This window comes from Cervus canadensis, chromosome 1, assembly GCF_019320065.1.
Source record: "Cervus canadensis isolate Bull #8, Minnesota chromosome 1, ASM1932006v1, whole genome shotgun sequence".
Classification (NCBI taxonomy): domain Eukaryota; kingdom Metazoa; phylum Chordata; class Mammalia; order Artiodactyla; family Cervidae; genus Cervus; species Cervus canadensis.
Window position 1 is genome coordinate 121,007,727 of NC_057386.1, and position 19,829 is coordinate 121,027,555.

The window sequence follows — 19,829 nt, forward strand, 5'->3', positions numbered from 1 at the left end:
TGCCTGGAGGCTTTCAACTGTCCCAAGCCAGCAAGCACGCCCCCATGCTCCCTAGTGCATACAATTCCTATAATCTTTGGTTTCTACACCATCTGCTTGGTGCAAACCACATCCAGCATGGCACAGTAACAAGAGCTCTGGTGTCAGGATGGGTTCCCATCCTGCTTCTGTGTACAAAGCTGCATGACACTGGTCAGCCTCCCTAAACCTCAGTTTTCTAGTCTGTAAAATGGGGATAAAGACGATGACCTCTCCCGTTTACAATGAGAAGTAATTACCCTACCACATGTGGAGTGTCGGGCTTCCCTGGTGGCTTAGACAGTAAAGAATCCGCCTGCAATGCGGGAGACATAAGAGACACGGGTTCAATTCCTGGGTTGGGAAGATTCCCTGGAGAAGAGAATGACTACCCACTCCAATATTCTTGCTGGAGAATGTCATGAACAGAGGAGCCTGTTGGGCTACAGTCTATGGGGTCGCAAAGAGTTGGACTACTACGGCTGAATGACTAAGCACGCGCGCGCACACACACACACACACACACACACACACACGGAGTGTCAGGCCCTCCATCTATGTATTCAGTAATTGTCAACTCTCTGCCTCCTTGAATTTACAGTGATGCTTTTCCCATGTATCCATGCCCTCTGGGTACCAGGACCTACCCCACCTGTAACTGGGTTACAGATGGTGGGCTGGTAGATTCATAAGACTGTATCAGTCACATTGCATGTCCCACAAGATGGGAGGAAAGGAAAGCAGTGCCCTAGTTAAAGCCTGATATGAACTTTGTGGTTCCAGCCTAGAGCTTGGCTTATGGAAAGCCCGAGATCTAGCAAAACGTTTTCTAACTCAGCTCGCAAGAAGGGAAGGAACAGAGGAAAGCCATGGCAATGTGGCCACTCGCAGCCCGCCCTGTGCAGAAGCACTTGGAGCCCAGGGCTGGGGGTGACAAATTAGTTAAGTTTGGTTTCTACTTCCAAATCTATTTTTGTGTTTGAGCTGCCTTACATTATTAAGATTAGGCCTTAACGATATGCTGGTCATCTCAAACTAGAACTGAAGCTCCTTAAAAGCAGTAGGGGTCCTATGAGATCCTCTTTTCTATGCCTCACAGTATTATTAATGGATTATTCCCCTGCAGGAAACCTACGAATAACCAAGGTTATTATCACAGATTCTGGTATTTTTTTAAAATAGTGACAATGAGGAGCACTTATTTAGCCCCTCCTGTGGGTCAGGCACTGTTCTAAGCACTGACATATATTAACTCTTTCAACAATGCTATGAACTAGGAACCATACGAATCTCATTATATAGATGAAAAAATCAAGGCTGACAGAGGGTCATCAACTTACCCAGGGTCACACAGCCAACAAGTGGTAAAGTCAGGATGCCAACCAGGTCCCTTGACTCCAGGGCCATGGCTCCTACTCACCCCATCCCCCAATGGCACCATGGACTTTGGGTTAGAAGGAACCCCAATTCTGTACTTAACTAGTCTGAATGGGTTTGGAAGCAGCACATTCTCTCTTAAAGCCAATTTCCTTGCCTGTAAAGTGGAATGTTTGAGGATTAAATAAAATACACCACATAAAGTGCCAGCATACAGTAAGCTATACAATATACAATGTGTGACAGCTATAATTTGCATTATTATAACAATCATCCAGTCGGCAAATCTTTTAAGTAGAAATGTGTCCATACGGCTCTGTGTAGAGCTTAATGTGATTATATAAATGATTACCTTTATTCCTGTTTTAGTTCCGTTTCTCCCAAAATCAGACCCTGAGGGAGGTTCTGGAATACAAGCAGGATACTTGGGAAGTGGCCCCCGGAAACATGATGAAGCAGAGAGGTGACGCAGGGAAGGAAGGAAGCTTACAGATGTGTTACGATGGGTCTGTACCACCATGGGCAACTGGGATGTGGCCCCTCCGAGAACCCTCCAAGAGAATACATCATAATGGCCTCACTGAGGACAAACTTACACATGAACTCTCACCCCTGTTGATTGAAGCTTGCTCCTGGGGGCGTGGGCTGCCCTGTGCTCAAGCAAGACATGCTCACTGGCCCCAAAAACCCCAGGCAGAGACACGTGTGGTGGACAGGGTCTGTCCACCAAAGTTTCAGGTAACATCCAGCCCAGGCAGGGACGGGCAGGGCCTCACCTGCCCCGAGATGTGGGCATACATATCTTCCTCTCACTGGAAGCAATAGCTCCTGTGGGACTTGCTGGCAGTCACAAACTAGTCAGCAGCAACACTGGGGCTGTCCCATGCATGCAAGCTAAGTCGCTTCAGTTGTGTCCAATTCTGGGCAAGCCTATGGACTATAGCTCACCAGGCTCCTCTGTCCATGGGGATTTCTCCAGGGAAAAATACTGGAGTGGGTTGCCATGCCCTCCTCCAGGGAATCTTCCCAACCCAGGGATTGAACCCATGTCTCCTGCATTGGCATGTGGGTTCTTTACCACTAGCGCCATCTGGGAAGCCCTGGGGCTGCCCCAAGCTCATTCTAAAACAGGGAGCTACCCCAGGTGGAGTTGTTATGAGAGACCTGAGGAAACTCTCAACATTAAAAAGAAATAACAAGAGACAGAGGCAGGGCTGGGGAAGCAGAATGACTCTACATAGAACAAATCTCACCTATACAAAATTCAGTTATTCCTTGTACAAGGCACCTGCAACAAAATAACTGCTCCCCAACCCACAGCATGCTTCACCCCAAGATGTCATAATACAATTGGCACATTGTCCAGCTGAGTTTTCACTGTGCAACTTCTGAGCTGCTATGTCAATAGGAGGGTAGCAATGGATAATTCATTGTGGTGAGTTTATAAGCCTCTAGGGCAAACAGAGAGAGATAGTCTTGTTACTATCTGGAAGGCCAAACTTATTCTAAATGACTTTCACTGGAGTTCTCACAGGACTGAAAGGTTCAGCAGCTTGAGGGAAAGGAAAGGTGTCCATGAGAGTAAGAGTCTACTCCTGTTCCAGTCCTAGGGAAGAGAGCCTGGCATCTAGACCAGAGGGCATGGGTCAGGGGTGAATGGGAAGTTTCAGCTGTGAACATAACTTTCTTATGCAAAGTAAGGACAATATTTAACCAAAAAAAAAAAAAAACCTAATAAGCATATATTTTATGGCAAATAATTATAATTATGTTATATATAATGTATCAGTTCAGTTCAGTCTCTCAGTCGTGTCCAACTCTTTGCGACCCCATGAATCACAGCACGCCAGGCCTCCCTGTCCAGCACCAACTCCCGGAGTTACCCAAACTCATGTCCATTGAGTCAGTGATGCCATCCAACCATCTCATCCTCTGTCGTCCCCTTCTCCTCATGCCCCCAATCCCTCTCAGCATCAGGGTCTTTTCATATGTGTCAGCTCTTCGCATCAGGTGGCCAAAGTATTGGAATTTCAGTTTCAACATCAGTCCTTCCAATGAACACCCAAGACTGATCTCCTTTAGGATGGACTGGTTGGATCTCCTTGCAGTCCAAGGGACTCTCAAGAGTCTTCAACACCACAGTTCAAAAGCATCAATTCTTCGGCGCTCAGCTTTCTTTATAGTCCAACTCTCACATCCATACATGACTAGTGGAAAAACCATAGCCTTGACAAGACAGACCTTTGTTGACAAAGTAATGTCTCTGCTTTTTAATATGCTGTCTAGGTTGGTCATAACTTTCCTTCTAAGGAGTAAGCGTTTTTTAATTTCACGGCTGCAATCACCATCTGCAGTGATTTTGGAGCCCCAAAAAATAAAGTCTGCCGTTGTTTCCACTGTTTCCCCATCTATTTGCCATGAAGTGATGGGACCATATATAATGTATACATGTTATATATTATTATATGAATTACAAAAGACCTTACTAAAGACCTCACTGATTCAAAATAAGAAATTCACTGCGAATCAGAGGCATTTAAAAACGACAGGAGTTTTCAAGAGAGGCTGTAGGTGAAGGGTGAACTCAACCTTTTCATCTTCTGCAGATGGGAATGTGACCTTAGGTTGACTTTCTAGCCCTAATCCTTTGAATCTCAAGGGGGAATGTCGACTCTGTTAATAGACCCCGTTGCTAGTGGCAGAATTGGCCTCTGATGGGTAAACTGCATACAGACGGGGAGTTCCCGTATGAACCTGAAATACCTGATGAGGAATCCACAGCCTTCGGGGATCTTGGAGCAGCATGACTGTTCTAGCTGGGCACGTCCCCTGTGGGGACCCTAGCAGCTGTGCTGATGGAGTTTTTACCAGAGTTCTTGTGCCCTAAGCCAGGATGGTTCCCACACCTGCTTAATGTGTATCTCACCACCTTGCACTTGAACCACCACTTGGAGGTGAAGGCGAGGAAGAGCAGCCCCCAGGGACCCACGGAAGAGAGGCCTGATGCTGCCCGGCAACAATCGGATGCCAAATGTGATCGGTATTAATCTTGTGTGTCTGAATGCTTAGTTAGACCTAAAAGAATCTCATGCATGAGCCTAGCAGAAGCCTTCCTATTTTAATGAATATGCTATGGTATATAAACTAATCACTTACTCTTGCCCTTATAAATATATTAATGAGTGTCATATTAATTAGCACAATGATCTGTAGGTGTATGTCAGAGAGTCTAAGTGCTTGCCCATAATTAGTTTTCTAAAATAAATGAAGAGAGCCCCCCTGAAGTCTTATTTACATAAGGAATCTGTCGAGGAGAGTCTGTTCTCATACGAACTATAAATGGCATATATCTCAGATATAGAAATGTGAACTCACTGGAATGAAGGGTCAGAATGAGGACTGAGTGTGGCTTTCATCCAGCCTGTTCTCCTTGCTCCCAGGTCAGCTGAGGTTTTCATACTCTGTTCCAGAGGGCAGAGGGGAATTGTGCTCATACAGAAATGATACAGAGGGCTGAAAGCAGAGATAGGAACAATGTTCTAGATGAGCTTTGGGGACACAAAAGAATTTCTAAGAGAGATAAGGTATGAGAAAGTCATACGTGGGATGTTTATATTTATGCAGGACTAATTAAGGCAAGTCACATTGGAAAAGCCATACGTTGTGGTTCCAATTATGAAGAGTGGGAAGTAGAGATATTACAGATGCACACAATCACAACCTATGTACATAAGGACTCTTCTTAAGAGAAGCTCTAGGTGTTCTCTATGGCCAGGGGAAGGGGACTCTGACCTTGGATGGTTTACATTTTATATTGCTTTTACTTTCCACATGAAGCTATACTTGGGAATTAACTGTGTAATTAAAACAAAATTATAATTGGAAATTACCTTTTAAAAGGAATTTGCCAAAAGGGGGAGAGGGTTACAACAGAATTCTTTTTCAATACTGAGCTACTCCTATGCATTTAAAAGCTGATTCAGTTTACAGAAATCCAGTTTACCCTTTCAGATGCTCTGACAAGAGAAAGCAAGTCATTTATGTGATGGGAGGACAAATGGGGGGATTAAAGACAGACAACTCATCACACTCTTAAGAATTGTTAGGTTTTTCTTTCTTCCAACACTATGACCATGGAATCCATGTACTGAAGGCCAAGACAACCAGAGTCTTTGAGGTTGCTCCCTTTTAACTTTTCACACGGCTGACTGTAAGGAACCAGTGCCAGTTTACCTATGTAAATGTGGCCATGAAGGCTGATGGAGAAGAAAGAAAGACCGCTAAGAACATTGGGGAGACTTAACAACCCTCAATGTTTATGCCTAACTCTATCCACAGGATTATATCCACAGATCTATGTAGGCATTTCCCAGACTTTTTTTCAATGACCCCTAAAGAAACTATATAGATGGTTTTTCTAATCATCACCCCCAACTCCCAAGGAAATTTGAATACCACAGATATACTGAGTATCTATACGTATATTGCTCTATGGAGATTTGCAAAAGATTATATCAAGGATTTTTTTTCCTCACCTCACTCCCCTAAAAGTCAATCTGTGCCCCACTGGGAGTGACTTAACCCCTGTGAGAATGCGTGTTGTGTGTGTGTGCATGTGTAAAACAAAAGGACTAGCATATACTTTCCACTGTCTTCATCATATTTCCTGTGTTGTCTCAATTTCCACAATAATCAGGTATTACTTTACCGGAGGAAAAAAATAGTTTTTCCCCCCTCTGTGTATGTGTATGTGTGTGTGTTTTAGTAATGTCATAGGAGTAAAATCACACTCATAAACTCAAATGCAAAAGAGAAGAAAAAAGGGAAAGAAGAAAGTAAAAACATCTTTGAGGATGCATATAAAGCAGGAGAAATGGTTTTGGCCAAGACTGATCACAACAGTTGTGATCCAGCCCAACATACCTGGGCTGCAAGGCTTCCAGTGATGAGAGACATATTACTGCAAATATACTCTCGTTTTCTTGCCGTGCTTTTTCTACAAATGCCCATGAGATGCTACTGGGGACAGGACTGAACCCCAACAGATCTCTGCTAAGCACCACTGTGGGTATGCCTGAGAGTGCCCAGGATAAACTGTCTCAAACACAGCCTTCCTCCAACCCACAACCTAGCAGGGTGTTGGTGCTGAAAAACTCTTAGGAAACGATGGTTTTGAAAGATTCAGTTCTGTTTAGAAAGACCTCTAAAAAGTTGAGAAAGACATTCTGAAACCCCATATCCCACTGAGAGGAAATAAAGGCAGGCTGAAACCTGCCAATTTGGAGGCAAAGAACCACCCCCAGCAGGGCTACCAGACAGAAGGAGAGAAGAAATCAGATACTAAACAGACTAACTGAAACCGGAATGAGCTGAGTGATTCTGGATGTGCCTCTGGCCACATTCCACAGAATGAAAGGCCACCTTCTCAAAGCCTCTCACCTGCTCCCTGGTGGGGTTTATTCCCAAACCAAAGCTGTCCAGGGTGAGAAGAACCCCCAGAGAAAGAAAAAAATCTGTATATAGATGACTCTTGAACAATATGGGTTTGAACTACATGGGCCACTTACACACTTTTTTTCAATAAATCATACATAAACTGTGGTTGGAACCATGGAAATAAAGAGGCAACTCTGGGACTTCCTCGACAGGTCCCAGAACCCATCCTCTATAGATACAGAGGGATGACTATATATCAGACACAAGTTTCACAAAGCAATACTAAAACTTAGCCTCATTAAAGGCAATGCATTCCAACATAATTGAGTCTGGGATAGTCTATTTCATATTTTTAACACTGGTCACAGCCCATTAAAATAAGCTCCTTGAGAAAATTGAACCCTCATACAGTGTTGGTGGGAGTGCAAATTGGAACAACCACTACAGAAATCAGTATGGAGGATTCTCAAAAAACTAGAAAGATTACTACCATCTGACTCAGCAATTCCATTCCTGGTGTGTGTGTGTTAGTCACTCAATTGTGTTGGACTCTTTGTGACCCCGTGGATCATAGCCCACCAGGCTCCTCTGTACATGGGATTCTCCAGGCAAGAACACTGGAGTGGGTAGCCATTCCCTTCTCCAGGGAATCTTCCCAACCCAGAGATTGACCCTGGGTCTCCTGCACTGCAGGAAGATTCTTTACCAATTGAGCTACCAGGGAAGCCCACTCCTGGGTATATACCCAAAAAAAATAAAACACACTAATTCAAAAAGATACATACACCCCAATGTTGATAGAAACATTATTTACAACTGCGGAGATATGGAAGCAACCTAAGTGTCCATCAACAGATGAAAGGATAAAAAAGATGTGGTGTATGTACACAATGGAATGCTACTTTGCTATAAAAAAGAACAAAATTTTGCCATTAGCAGCAACATGGATGAACTTGGAATGCATTATGCTAAAGTGAAATAAGTCAGAGAAAAATAAACACTGCATGATATCACTTATATGCACAATGTAAAAAAAAAAACAATACAACAAACTAGTGACTATAACAAAAAAGACGCAGACTCATAGACATAGAAAACAAATTAGTGGTTACCACTGAGGAGAGGGAAGGAGGGAGGGACAATAGAGGGGAAGGAGGGTAAGAGGTAGAAACTATTAGGTATAAAATAAACTACAAGGATATGTTGCACAACATGGGGAATATAGCCAATATTTTCTAATAACTATAAACGGAGTATAACTTTTAAAAATTATGAATCTTTATATTATACACCTGTAACATACAGTGTGGTACAGCAACTAGACTTCAATTTAAAAAATAGACCAAAAAAATAAGCTCCTTAATACCGGTCTTGGCAATGATTTTTTGAGTATGACACCAAAACCACAAGAAACAAAAGGAAAAGTAAGTGGGACTGTATCAAACTTAGAAGCCAAAGAAACAAAAATGAAAAGACAATCTACAGAATGGGAAAAAATGCTTACAAATCATAACCCATATCATAAGGGGTTAATATCCAAAATACAAAAGGAACTCCTACAACTCAATAGCAAAAAAAAAATCCAATTAAAACATGGGCAAAATACCTGAGCAGACATTTTTTTCAAAGAAGATTTGCAAATTTACAAAAGGTCAACATTTACATGAAAAAGGGTTCAGTATCACTAATCATCAAGGAAATACAAAATCACAATGAGATATCATCACTCCACACCTGTTAGAATGGCTACCATGAAAAAGACAAGTGATACCAAGTGTGGGTGAGGAGGTGAGCAAAGGGAACCCTTAGGCACTGTTGATAAGAATGTAAACAGTGCAGCCACCATGGAAAACAGTACTGAGATTCCACGAAAACTTAAAAACAGAACTACCATGTGACCCAGCAATCCCACTTTTGGGTACATATCCAAAGAAGATGAAATTATGATCTCAAAGAGATATCTGCACCCCCATGTTCACTGAAGCATTATTCACAATAGCCAAGACATGGAAGCAACCTAAATGCACACCAGTGGATGAATAGATAAAGAAAATATGGCATATATATAACACACAATGGAATATTATTCAACCATAGAAAAGAAAACATCCCGCCATTTGCAACAACGTGGATTGACCGTGACAGCATTAGGCTAAGGGAAATAAGTCAGAGAAAGACAAATTCTATGGTTTCAGTTACATGGGGAATCTAAAACCACTGAATTCATAGAAACAGTAGAATGGTGGTTGCCAAGAGCTAGGGGGGTGAGAGAAATGGGGAGATGCTGGTCAAACAGTACCAACTTCCAGGTATAAGAACAGGTACTGGGAAAAAAAAAAAAAAAGAATAGGTACTGGGGAATCTAGCATACTGTGTGTTGACTGTTTAACAATGTATATTGTTAGTACTTGAAAGTTGCTAAGAGAGCAAATCTTAACTGCTCTCACCGCACACACACAAAAGGTAGTTATGCAAGGTGATGGATGTGTTAAATAATCTTACTGTGGTAATCATTTCCCAATATGTGTGTGTACTAAGTCATCACATGGCACACCTTGAACTTACAGAGTGTTATTTGTCAATTACATCTCAATAATGCTGGGGAAAAAAACAAACAGGCAAAGGGCAGCCTCTCTCACTTTGCCCCCACCTCATAGATTAGAAGATGGTGTGTCTGTCCAGCCAGGTTCTCCTCCTGGTTAAATTCGACCTCGCTCTGTGGTCAACACAGGGAGGGGTATGAAAGATGCATAATCTGGGGACACCATGGCCGGCAAACCTGAAACACCTCTCCCATCTTCCACAGTGGTAGCCTGCATTCCTGAAACCCTTCCCACACCCTCACCCTGAGGTCTCAGCAGCACTCCTAGTCCCTCGGGATCTCATGAAACCATAAAAATCAAGCCAACCTCCAATCAGAAAAGCATCGGCCCTCTGCCTCGGTCTCTGATGTCCCAAATAGGTGTGGTGAAAAAGAGTATTTCCAATCCAGACTTCACACAGAAGCTTGCTAACCTTCCTAAAATCAGATGCAATCGTGTCTTACACTTAAATCACTTAAAGGGCTTCCCTTTCAGGCTTCAGGAAGGAGAATCCCTCACTGTTAACAACTGGGCTTCTGTCAAGGCATACCACAGCCCATAGGATTAGGGTTAGGGTTAGCCAAATGCAGCCAGGCACCTGTTTTTATAAGTAAAGCTTTACTGGGACATCACCATGTCCACCTACTGTCTGTGGCTGCTTTTGCTACAATGGCAGGGGTGCCGCAGATCACCTGGACTGAGAAGCCAAAAATATTTACTATCTGGCCCTTCACAGAAAAAAACGTGCCCACGCCTGGCTTTCCTGCTGTATATTGTACATATCTTACAATCTTATATATTGTAAGATATATATATATATAAAAAAACATAAAATAACCATTTTAAACATTTTAAGGGTACAGTTCAGTGGCATTAAGTGCATTCACACTGCTTTGCCACCATGGCCATCATCCATCTCTAGGAGTTTTCCACTTCCCAAACTGAAACTCTGTCCCCAGTAAACACAACCTCCTCATCTCCCTCCTCCAGTCCCTGACAACCTCTATCCTTTTTTCTCTGTGTGTGAATTGGCCTGTTCTAGACACCTCACATCAGTAGAATCATACCATAGTTGTCCTTTCGTGCCTGGCTTATTTCACTTAGCATAACATTTTCAAGGTTCATCCTTGTGGTAGCAGGTGTCAGAATTTCATCACTTTTTGTGGCTGAATAATATTTCATTGTATGGATGGACCGCACTGTGTTCATCCCTTCTGCTGATGGAGAGTTGGGCTGTTTCCACGTTTTGGCTGCTGTGAACAGTACTGCCACCTGCCCAAGCTGTGAGTCTCTTCTTGTATCAGCTGTTTGCTCCCTTAGCCACAGAGGCCTTCTAGTTGAGTTCTCTAGAGGGCCACACTCTCACACTCCCTTCCTGGAACACCTCCCACCCCTTCCACCATCTTAATCCCCAGTTGGTCTTTAGTCCAAACTGTCCTTTGGAAGCCTCCGCAGACCGCCCCCCACCCCGCCCCCGCCTCCACCACTCACCTCCCTGACAGTGCAAACTCAATCAGGTCCATCTGGTTGTAAGCTCTGATAGCTTCCTATGCTTTCTCCTGATGGCCTGTAACACTGTTTGTAATTACTGGACGTAAGAGTATAACACCTACGTGTGGTTATTTGATTAATGTCGATCTTCACAGGACCAAAGGCTATGTCTCTTTTTCCTTTCCATTACACCCCCGCAAACTAGCCCAGAGCCTAGAACCTACCCCATTTCATCAATTCTAAGATGCACATTTTTTAACTTTTGTCACTGGATGCATGGTAATGAGAGCTCATGAAACAACAGCTAAATTGTTGAGATGGAAACATAATGAAACATTCCCCAGTGCTCCCCCACATCAGAGTTCCCAGAACCAAGATCCACACCACTCATAAACAACAATCCCCAAATGTAGACTCCTCCCCATATCTCCTAACAGGATTATACATAACCACTTTATCTTCTATGCCTCAGATGTAATTTTGTTAAATGTAAATATTTAAAACATGCTACCCACTTTTGTGACCCTGTTTAGCATTTCTTCCATTTCTAATACACAGAGAACCTCAAAGTCTGCAAGGGGCCCAGGTCAGAGTCAGTCTCTGAGGGACCCTGCAGAGAGTTGTCCCATTTCTCTCATTAGCCAGCAATAGCCACAGATACTGTGTGCTGGCAGCAAGACCCTCCCAAACCCAAGCCAGGCATACAACACGTCCACTTTCAGAGCAAGTCCTACACATAGGGTCTATCAGAGCTGCGCTGCCCAGCGCGGCAGCCACCAGACACAGGTGGAACATGGCCACACTTGGAACATGGCCAGTACCAACTGAGATGAGCTGTAGGTGCAAAATACGCTCCAGATTTCAAAGACTTAATATGGAGAAAAGAAAAAGAAAAATTTCCAAAGTAATATTTTACACTGATTCTGTGCTGAAATGATCCTGTTTTGATAGATTGGGTTAAATGACATATTTTGAAAATGAATAACACTTGTTTCTTTTTACTCTTTTTTTAAGGCAGCTACCAGAAAGCATAAGGTCGCGTGTGCAGCTGGCATCCTATTTCTAGGGGCAGCACTGGGATAGACTCTGCAGGGACTGGCAAGTGGTCTATTCAAAAGGGCTGGATGGTAAAGATTTCAACTCTGGGGGCCATACTCAACTCACCCATCGCAGCAAGAAAGCAATCACAGACAAAACAGAAGGGAATGAACCTGGATGTGGTGCAATAAATTCAGAACTGGCTCCTGGGCTACAGTTTTCCAAATCTGACTTTAGAGCATGAATAGCATAAGAAGAAGTCATTTCTGGGAAATTCTTTTCTATTCATTTTCCAGCCCAGCCATTAGAGAAAATCCACCTTTCCTTCAACAGGAGGAGGGGAATACAGCCAATTTGTGGCTTGGCGGACTGTGAGGTTCAGCCACCCCGGGGGTGGCGGCCCACCACATGCACTCACTTGGGCGTGTGGGCCTCGTCTACGCGGTGACCCAGCTGGAATTCGTGAGACTTGCTCCGATGCAGGGCCGTGAAACCCGGGATCAGGTGGATCAGCTTCCGGGAGGAGGGCGGCGGGGTCCCGGGGGGCTTCAGTTTGTTCTTCCTCCTCATGGGTGGTGTGCCTGGCGGGGTCACGGTGGTGACGATGTTGGGGGTGCGCGGCGGGGTGCGGACCGCGTGCCGCTGCCGGGGCGACGGGGGCAGGGACCGGTGCCCCGACTCCAGAGGCGGTGGCGGGCACAGGCCCGGGTAGGGGTCCACGGTGAGCCTGTCCACGTGGGTGTACACGGGGGCCCCCAGGGTGGGGCTGGCGTGACAGTAGTGCTGGACGCACTTGGACTGGACCCTGGGGCTCTGGGAGAGGTGGGTGCGGATCCACGGGGTCGGCTCCGGGGGGCACACGGGGTTGTTCTCCTTCCCCGTCTCCGTGGTGGGCCACTGGATGGTCCAGTCTTGTTTGGAAAGGTTGCCTCCTGAGTTGGAACAAAGAAGCAAAGACGACAGGTGAGCTATGAGAAAGCTGGTGAATTACACCATCTGCACGTTACCATATAAGCACATTACACCATATACACCCTGAACACTGCCTGCTGGTTACAGCGTGATTGCGATATGCTGTATGCATATTTACATAAATTATGCACCATAAGTTGTACGCTTATTTACATATATGCAACCACACCCACTTGGCCCCTACAAGAAGAAAGAAAACCCTTCCTTGACCCTCTCACCATAAGCCCCATTCAACAGCCTTGCTCTCCACTCTCCAGGATTGGGAAGCCCAGAACTCAACTGTCCAAGGAAAGAACATGCAGGTGTGAGGAGAGAGGAGGAGGATGGCAAGGACAAAAACATAGAGGTAGGTAGGGGATTTGTTGTTGTTGTTGTTGTTGTTTTTGGTCTTACAACAGTGTATTAGAAAAAAAAAATTAAGCACTGAAAAAATAATATAACAAAAATATCCTACTGTCTGAACACAACTTGAGGTTTTCAGCCATGATATGAGCTACGTCAGAAAACAAAAATAAATCCACTAGTATATTAACATTTTCCACTCATTTTCTGTATTGAGAGTGCAAACACAAATTTGGTCTACATGTACAGACCCTCAGGCCACAAAATTCAGTCCTTCTACATCCTCTATGCAAAGAGATGTAAAAGCATAAGAGTCAAATACCAATACCAAACTATAGGCTCCAAAACCATGTAAGTCAGGGCAGGTACTTCCCTGGGTCTCTTTTCCAGTGCCTTCTGAAAGGTGATGTATGGTAACAATGGGGCAAGTGTCTCAGACGGCTGAAGGAATGGGTGAGGGCAGACCTCCAGACCCATGGGCCTAGGTGCAAGGTGGATTTTATACCAAATTCAGTGGAAAGCCATTGAGGGTTTTGACCTAAAATGTCATTTCTCCAGTTACCATCTGTCACCGTACAAAGAAGTATATTATTGACTATATTCCCCACACTGTAATGAGACTTAGCATGGTGATCATTTTGTAATATATAGAAATTTTGAATTACTGTATTGTATACCAAGAACTAACATGGGGTTGTAGGTCAATCATACTTCAAAAGACAAACAAACTCAGAGAAAAGGAGATCAGAATCTGTCATTACCAGAGGCAGGGGCTGGGGAGGAGGGAAACTGAATGAAGGCGGTCAACAAGCACAAACTTCCAGTTACAAGATAAGTGAGTACCAGGGATGTCATTACAGCACAACTGATGTAATTAACACTCTCATTTGTTACATATGAACGTTAAGAGAATCTTAAGAGTTCTCATCACAAGGAAAAACAATGCTTTTTTCTGTTTCTTTTCTTCTGTATCTACAGGAGATGATGGATGTTCACTAAATCTATGGTGGTCATCATTTCATGATGTATGTAGGTCAAATCATTATGCTGGACACATTAAACATTGACAATGTTGTATGTCAATCATTTCACAATAAAACTGGGAGATAGATATTTAGATATAGATAGATAGTAGATAGAGACAGTGGATGGATAGATAGATGATCAGTTCAGTTCAGTTCAGTCGCTCAGTCGTGTCCGACTCTTTGCGACCCCATGAACCGCAGCACGCTAGGCCTCCCTGTACATCACCAACTCCCAGAGTTTACCCAAACTCATGTCCATTGAGTCGGTGATGCCATCCAACCATCTCATCCTCTGTCGTCCCCTTCTCCTGCCCTTAATCTTTCCCAGCATCAGGGTCTTTGCAAATGAGTCAGCTCTTTGCATCAGGTAGCCAAAGTATTGGAGTTTCAGCTTCAACATCAGTCCTTCCAGTGAACACCCAGGACTGATCTCCTTTAGGATGGACTGGTTGGATCTCCATGCAGTTCAAGGGACTCTCAAGAGTCTTCTCCAACACCACAGTTCAAAAGCATCAATTCTTTGGCACTCAGCTTTCTTTACAGTCCAACTCTCACATCCATGCATGACCACTGGAAAAACCATAGCCTTGACTAGACAGACCTTTGTTGACAAAGTAATGTCTCTGCTTTTTAATATGCTGTCTAGGTTGGTCATAACTTTCCTTCTAAGGAGTAAGCGTCTTTTTAATTTCATGGCTGCAGTAACCATCTGCAGTGATTTTGGAGCCCAGAAAAATAGCCAGCCACTGTTTCCACTGTTTCCCCATCTATTTGCCATGAAGCGTTGGGACTGGATGCCATGATCTTAGTCTTCTGAATGTTGAGCCTTAAGCCAACTTTTTCACTCTCCTCTTTCACCTTCATCAAGAGTCTCTTTAGTTCCTCTTTACTTTCTGCCATGAGGGTGGTGTCATCTGCATATCTGAGGTTATTGGTATTTCTCCTGGCAATCTTGATTCCAGCCTGTGCTTCTTCCAGCCCAGCGTTTCTCATAATGTACTCTGCATAGAAGTTAAATAAGCAGGGTGACAATATACGGCCTTGACGTACTCCTTTTCCTATTTGGAACGAGTCTGTTGTTCCATGTCCAGTCCTAACTGTTGCTTCCTGACCTGCATACAAGTTTCTCAAGAGGCAGGTCAGGTGGTCTGGTATTATCATCTCTTGAAGAATTTTCCACAGTTGGTTGTGATCCACACAGTCAAAGGCTTTGGCGTAGTCAATAAACCAGAAGTAGATGTTTTTCTGGAGCTCTCTTGCTTTTTCGATGATCCAACAAATGTTGGCAATTTGATCTCTGGTTCCTCTGCCTTTTCTAAATCCAGCTTGAACATCTGGAAGTTCACAGTTCATGTATTGCTGAAGCCTGGCTTGGAGAATTTTGAGCATTACTTTACTAATGTGTGAGATGAGCGCAATTGTGCAGCAGTTTGAGCATTCTTTGGATTGCCTTTCTTTAGGATTGGAATGAAAACTGACCTTTTCCAGTCCTGTGGTCACTGCTGAGTTTTCCAAATTTGCTGCCATATTGAGTGCAGCACTTTCACAGCATCATCTTCCAGGATTTGAAATAGCTCAACTGGAATTCCATTACCTCCACTAGCTTTGTTCGTAGTGATGCTTCCTAAGGCCCACTTGACTTCACATTCCAGGATGTCTGGCTCTAGGTGAGTGATCACATCATCGTGATTATCTGGGTAGTGAATATCTTTTTTGTACAGTTCTTCTGTGTATTCTTGCTTCTGTTAGGTCCATACCATTTCTGTCCTTTATTGAGCCCATCTTTGCATGAAATGTTCCCTTGGTATCTCTAATTTTCTTGAAGAGATCTCTAGTCTTTCCCATTCTGTTGTTTTCCTCTATTTCTTTGCATTGATCACTGAGGAAGGCTTTCTTATCTCTCCTTGCTATTCTTTGGAACTCTGCATTCAAATGGGTATATCTTTCTTTTTCTCCTTTGCTTTTCATTTCTCTTCTTTTCACAGCTATTTGTAAGGCCCCCTCAGGCAGCCATTTTGCTTTTTTGCATTTCTTTTTCTTGGGGATGGTCTTGATCCCTGTCTCCTGTACAATGTCATGAACCTCTGTCCATAGTTCATCAGACACTCTGTCTATCAGATCTAGTCCCTTAAATCTATTTCTGACTTCCACTGTATAATCAGAAGGGATTTGATTTAGGTCATACCTGAATGGTCTAGAGGTTTTCCCCACTTTCTTCAATTTAAGTCTGAATTTGGCAAAAAGGAGTTCATGATCTGAGCCACAGTCAGCTCCCAGTCTTGTTTTTGCTGACTGTATAGGGCTTCTCCATCTTTGACTGCAAAGAATCTAATCAACCTGATTTTGGTGTTGGCCATCTGGTGATGGATAGAGATAATAGATGATAGATGGATTGATAGATGATGATGGATAGATTGATGATAGGTGATGATTACAGATAAAATTTTAACTAATCCAAAAAAATAAATGCAAAGAAAGTTCATTTCTCAAAGATACTGGGGGGTGCTGCATGGGTAAGGAGAACCCCGCTAGAGGGTATCGCAGCACTCCTGGTGAGAGAGGATACTTCCTTCCACTTGCGTGGTGGCAGCAGAGGTGGAGAGAAGTCAGCAGGTGTCAGCCTGCTCACACGGTCGGACTCGGCAGAAGGCGATCGAGTGGGCCCTCCGAGCACAGGCCAAGGAAGGGGATTTGGGGCAGAAATAAATTCCCACTTGTGGCTGAGTAGCAGTAACAGTAATAATTATGATAAGGACCATAACGAGAGCTAATTCATAGGGCCTTTGACAGTTTATAAAGTGCTTTCATGAACACTGACTCACTGCTCCCCTTTTAATTAAAACAACTCATTTTGTTGTTACATATTCATTATAGAAAAATTAGAAAATTCAGATAAGGAGAAAGGCAGTGCTGTTCCACAGCCTAACCGTCATCCCTATTAACGTTCGGCTGTGGAGCCTGCCAGATGGTTTGCTGTGCATTTTTTTTTTTTTTTAAGAAATGCCATAAGATCTTATTTAATGGTTTGTCATCTGTTTTCTTAATTTGTTATATTGAGACTGCTCCACATCTTACTTAATTTTCATAAATCTGTGTGCAAAGGGCCATTTTGATCTCCACTTTGTAGATAAGGAAATGTATGGGCAGAGATGATGTTTCCAAGGTTACTGCAGAGATGGGGACTGGCAGCCAGGATTCAAACCCAGGCTCTCAGCCACCCCAACAAGGAAAGCACCAGGCATCTGGGAAAGAGTGGAACCTGCATTCACTGAAGACTCTGGACCATTGTAATGAGCCAAATGGGAGCAGGAGCTGGAGCCAGGGCTCTTTCTAGCAAGAGTTACCCTGTTCCCTCCTCTGAGACTTTGCCAGAACATTCTACCAATATCACCAACAGTATGGTGTCGATTCTCAAAATATTTGAGAATACACATCAGCCCCGTGACTAAGAGAGTCAGCTCTGTTAGTCAGGTGACTTGGCCTTAATTCTGGCTCACCTACTTCCGGGCTGTGTGACCTTGGCACTCGTCAAGCTTCTCTGAGTCTTGACTTTATCAGCAGTGAGACAGGACAATAATAGACATGCCCCATGGGAATGGTATAAGGATCAAAGGCAGTAACACACGCAATGTGCTGAGCCCAGCACCTGGCACGCAGCGGGCACTCCATAAATGTTAGCTGCTTGTATTGTCATCCCCCGCACCATGGTGACATGGTGACCTCCCATTTACAGTGTATGCACCTGTGCTGAGAGCTGTCCACACACCAGGTGACGTCACCACCCTGTGTACCTCTAGGAAGTTGAGGTTCAGAGAGGCCGAATAGCTCTGAGAGCTGGGGGCAGACAGAGAATCAAGCCCGGATCAGCTTCTCCATCCCCTGGCAAACTCCTGACTGATGTATTTGCTCAGGAAATACAAACGCATTGCCAATTGGGCCTAATTAAAGCATGTTTAAGAAAGCAAATCTATTTTTTAAGTTATCTTAATCATATACTGCACTCCAAGGCCAAAGGAAGCACTTTGGGCATTATCACTAGACCTCATGCTTCTCTGAGTGAAGTGAAAAGATGGGACTGTGACTCAGAGAGATCCAGCTGATCAGCTCCATGACCTTGGGCCCGTTACCTGACCTTTCTGAGCCTCTGTTTCAGGGTTTGTGAAACTAGAATGCTCGTGGCTCCCTTGGAGGGTGCAGTGAGGATTAAACACACTCATTAATTCATCAAAGTTATTTCACAAATATTTGAACCCTTCTCATATACCAGGCACTGTTCTAGACACTGGGATAGAGCAATGATCAAAAGAGCTGAAAGCCCCTGTCTTCAGCGTGCGTGTTCTTGGTAAAGAAAGAGAGAAGAGAATGGGATGAACAAAAAAGTGACAGTATATTATCTATAAGATGTCATATATAATATATATGCTGTCTATAATATGTCAGTGATAATAAATGCCATGGAGGAAAAGAAAACTGGACTTGGGTACCAAGAGGGTGCTGGGGATACCTCAGTCAGGAAAGGATGAGTGGGCATCTGAACACATATCAGAGTGAGGAAAGGAGCGAAATAATGAGATAAAATGAGTCGAGCTGTCAGTAGAGCCTGGACCACAGGATGGTGCAGACAAACGGGCAGGTGGGTGAGGGTGAGTGAGACATCGACTCCGGATGCTGGAGCCTCGTCCCATCTGCTCCCCAGGCATTCGCGGGGCTGGGCCCTGGGGTCGGGGTTTGTCTTCCTCTACCTCCACAGAGCTCACAGTCCACTGGGAAGATCAATGATGAAACAAGCACCCACTGCAAACTGCACTCCCAGGTATAGATAGATGCAAAGGAACTGAATGTAGCACTCAAGTGTTTGTATGTGAATATTCATGTCAATGCTCGTCGCAACAGCCAAAAGGTGAAAACAACTCAAACGCTCATCAACTGCCAAATGGGTAAGGTAAATGTGGCATGTCCATACAATGGAATACGATTCCACCATCAAAAAGAATTAAGTACTGTTACATGCTGTGATTTGGATGAACCTCCAAAACATGATGCCAAGTGGGATCAGAATGGTCCACAATTCCATTTACATGAAATTTCCAGAATAGGCAAATCCATAAAGACAGAAATCAGACAAGTGGTTGCCAGGGGCTGGGCTGCGGGGGGAGGAAGGAATGGGGAGCAACTGCCTAACAGGTACAGAGTTTCCTTTTGGGGTGATAAAAATGTTGTGGAACTTGACAGAGGTGATGATGGTTGCACACCATTGTGAACGCACTGAATGCTGCAGAATCGTTCACTTTTGTTTTAGGCCACCCCATGTGGTATATGGGATCTTACTTCCCTGACCAGGGATCTCAATGCAGGCCCCTGCATTGAGAGTGCAGAGTCTTAACCACTGGACCTCCAGGGAAATCCCTCATCCTCTTTTAAATGGTTAATTGTTAATGTTCTGTGAGTTTCACCTCAATTAAAGAAGTACTCGCAATATGAAACAGGGACACCCCTGTTGGAGAAAGCGCAGGTGAGAGCAGAGGGAAGGACGCCAGCCTTCTGGGGA

At 44.0% G+C, this 19,829-nt stretch overlaps 1 protein-coding gene across 2 annotated transcripts in view; it reads right to left on the reverse strand.

Annotated features, from left to right (window-relative positions):
* Positions 1 to 19,829, reverse strand: part of KSR2 (kinase suppressor of ras 2) — a 424,918-nt gene that overhangs the window by 249,172 nt on the left and 155,917 nt on the right. For both annotated transcript variants that reach the window (XM_043440060.1, XM_043440071.1), the window contains exon 4: positions 12,361 to 12,874. In XM_043440060.1, the coding sequence (XP_043295995.1) occupies positions 12,361 to 12,874 (514 nt within the window). The remainder of the gene's footprint in view (positions 1 to 12,360; positions 12,875 to 19,829) is intronic.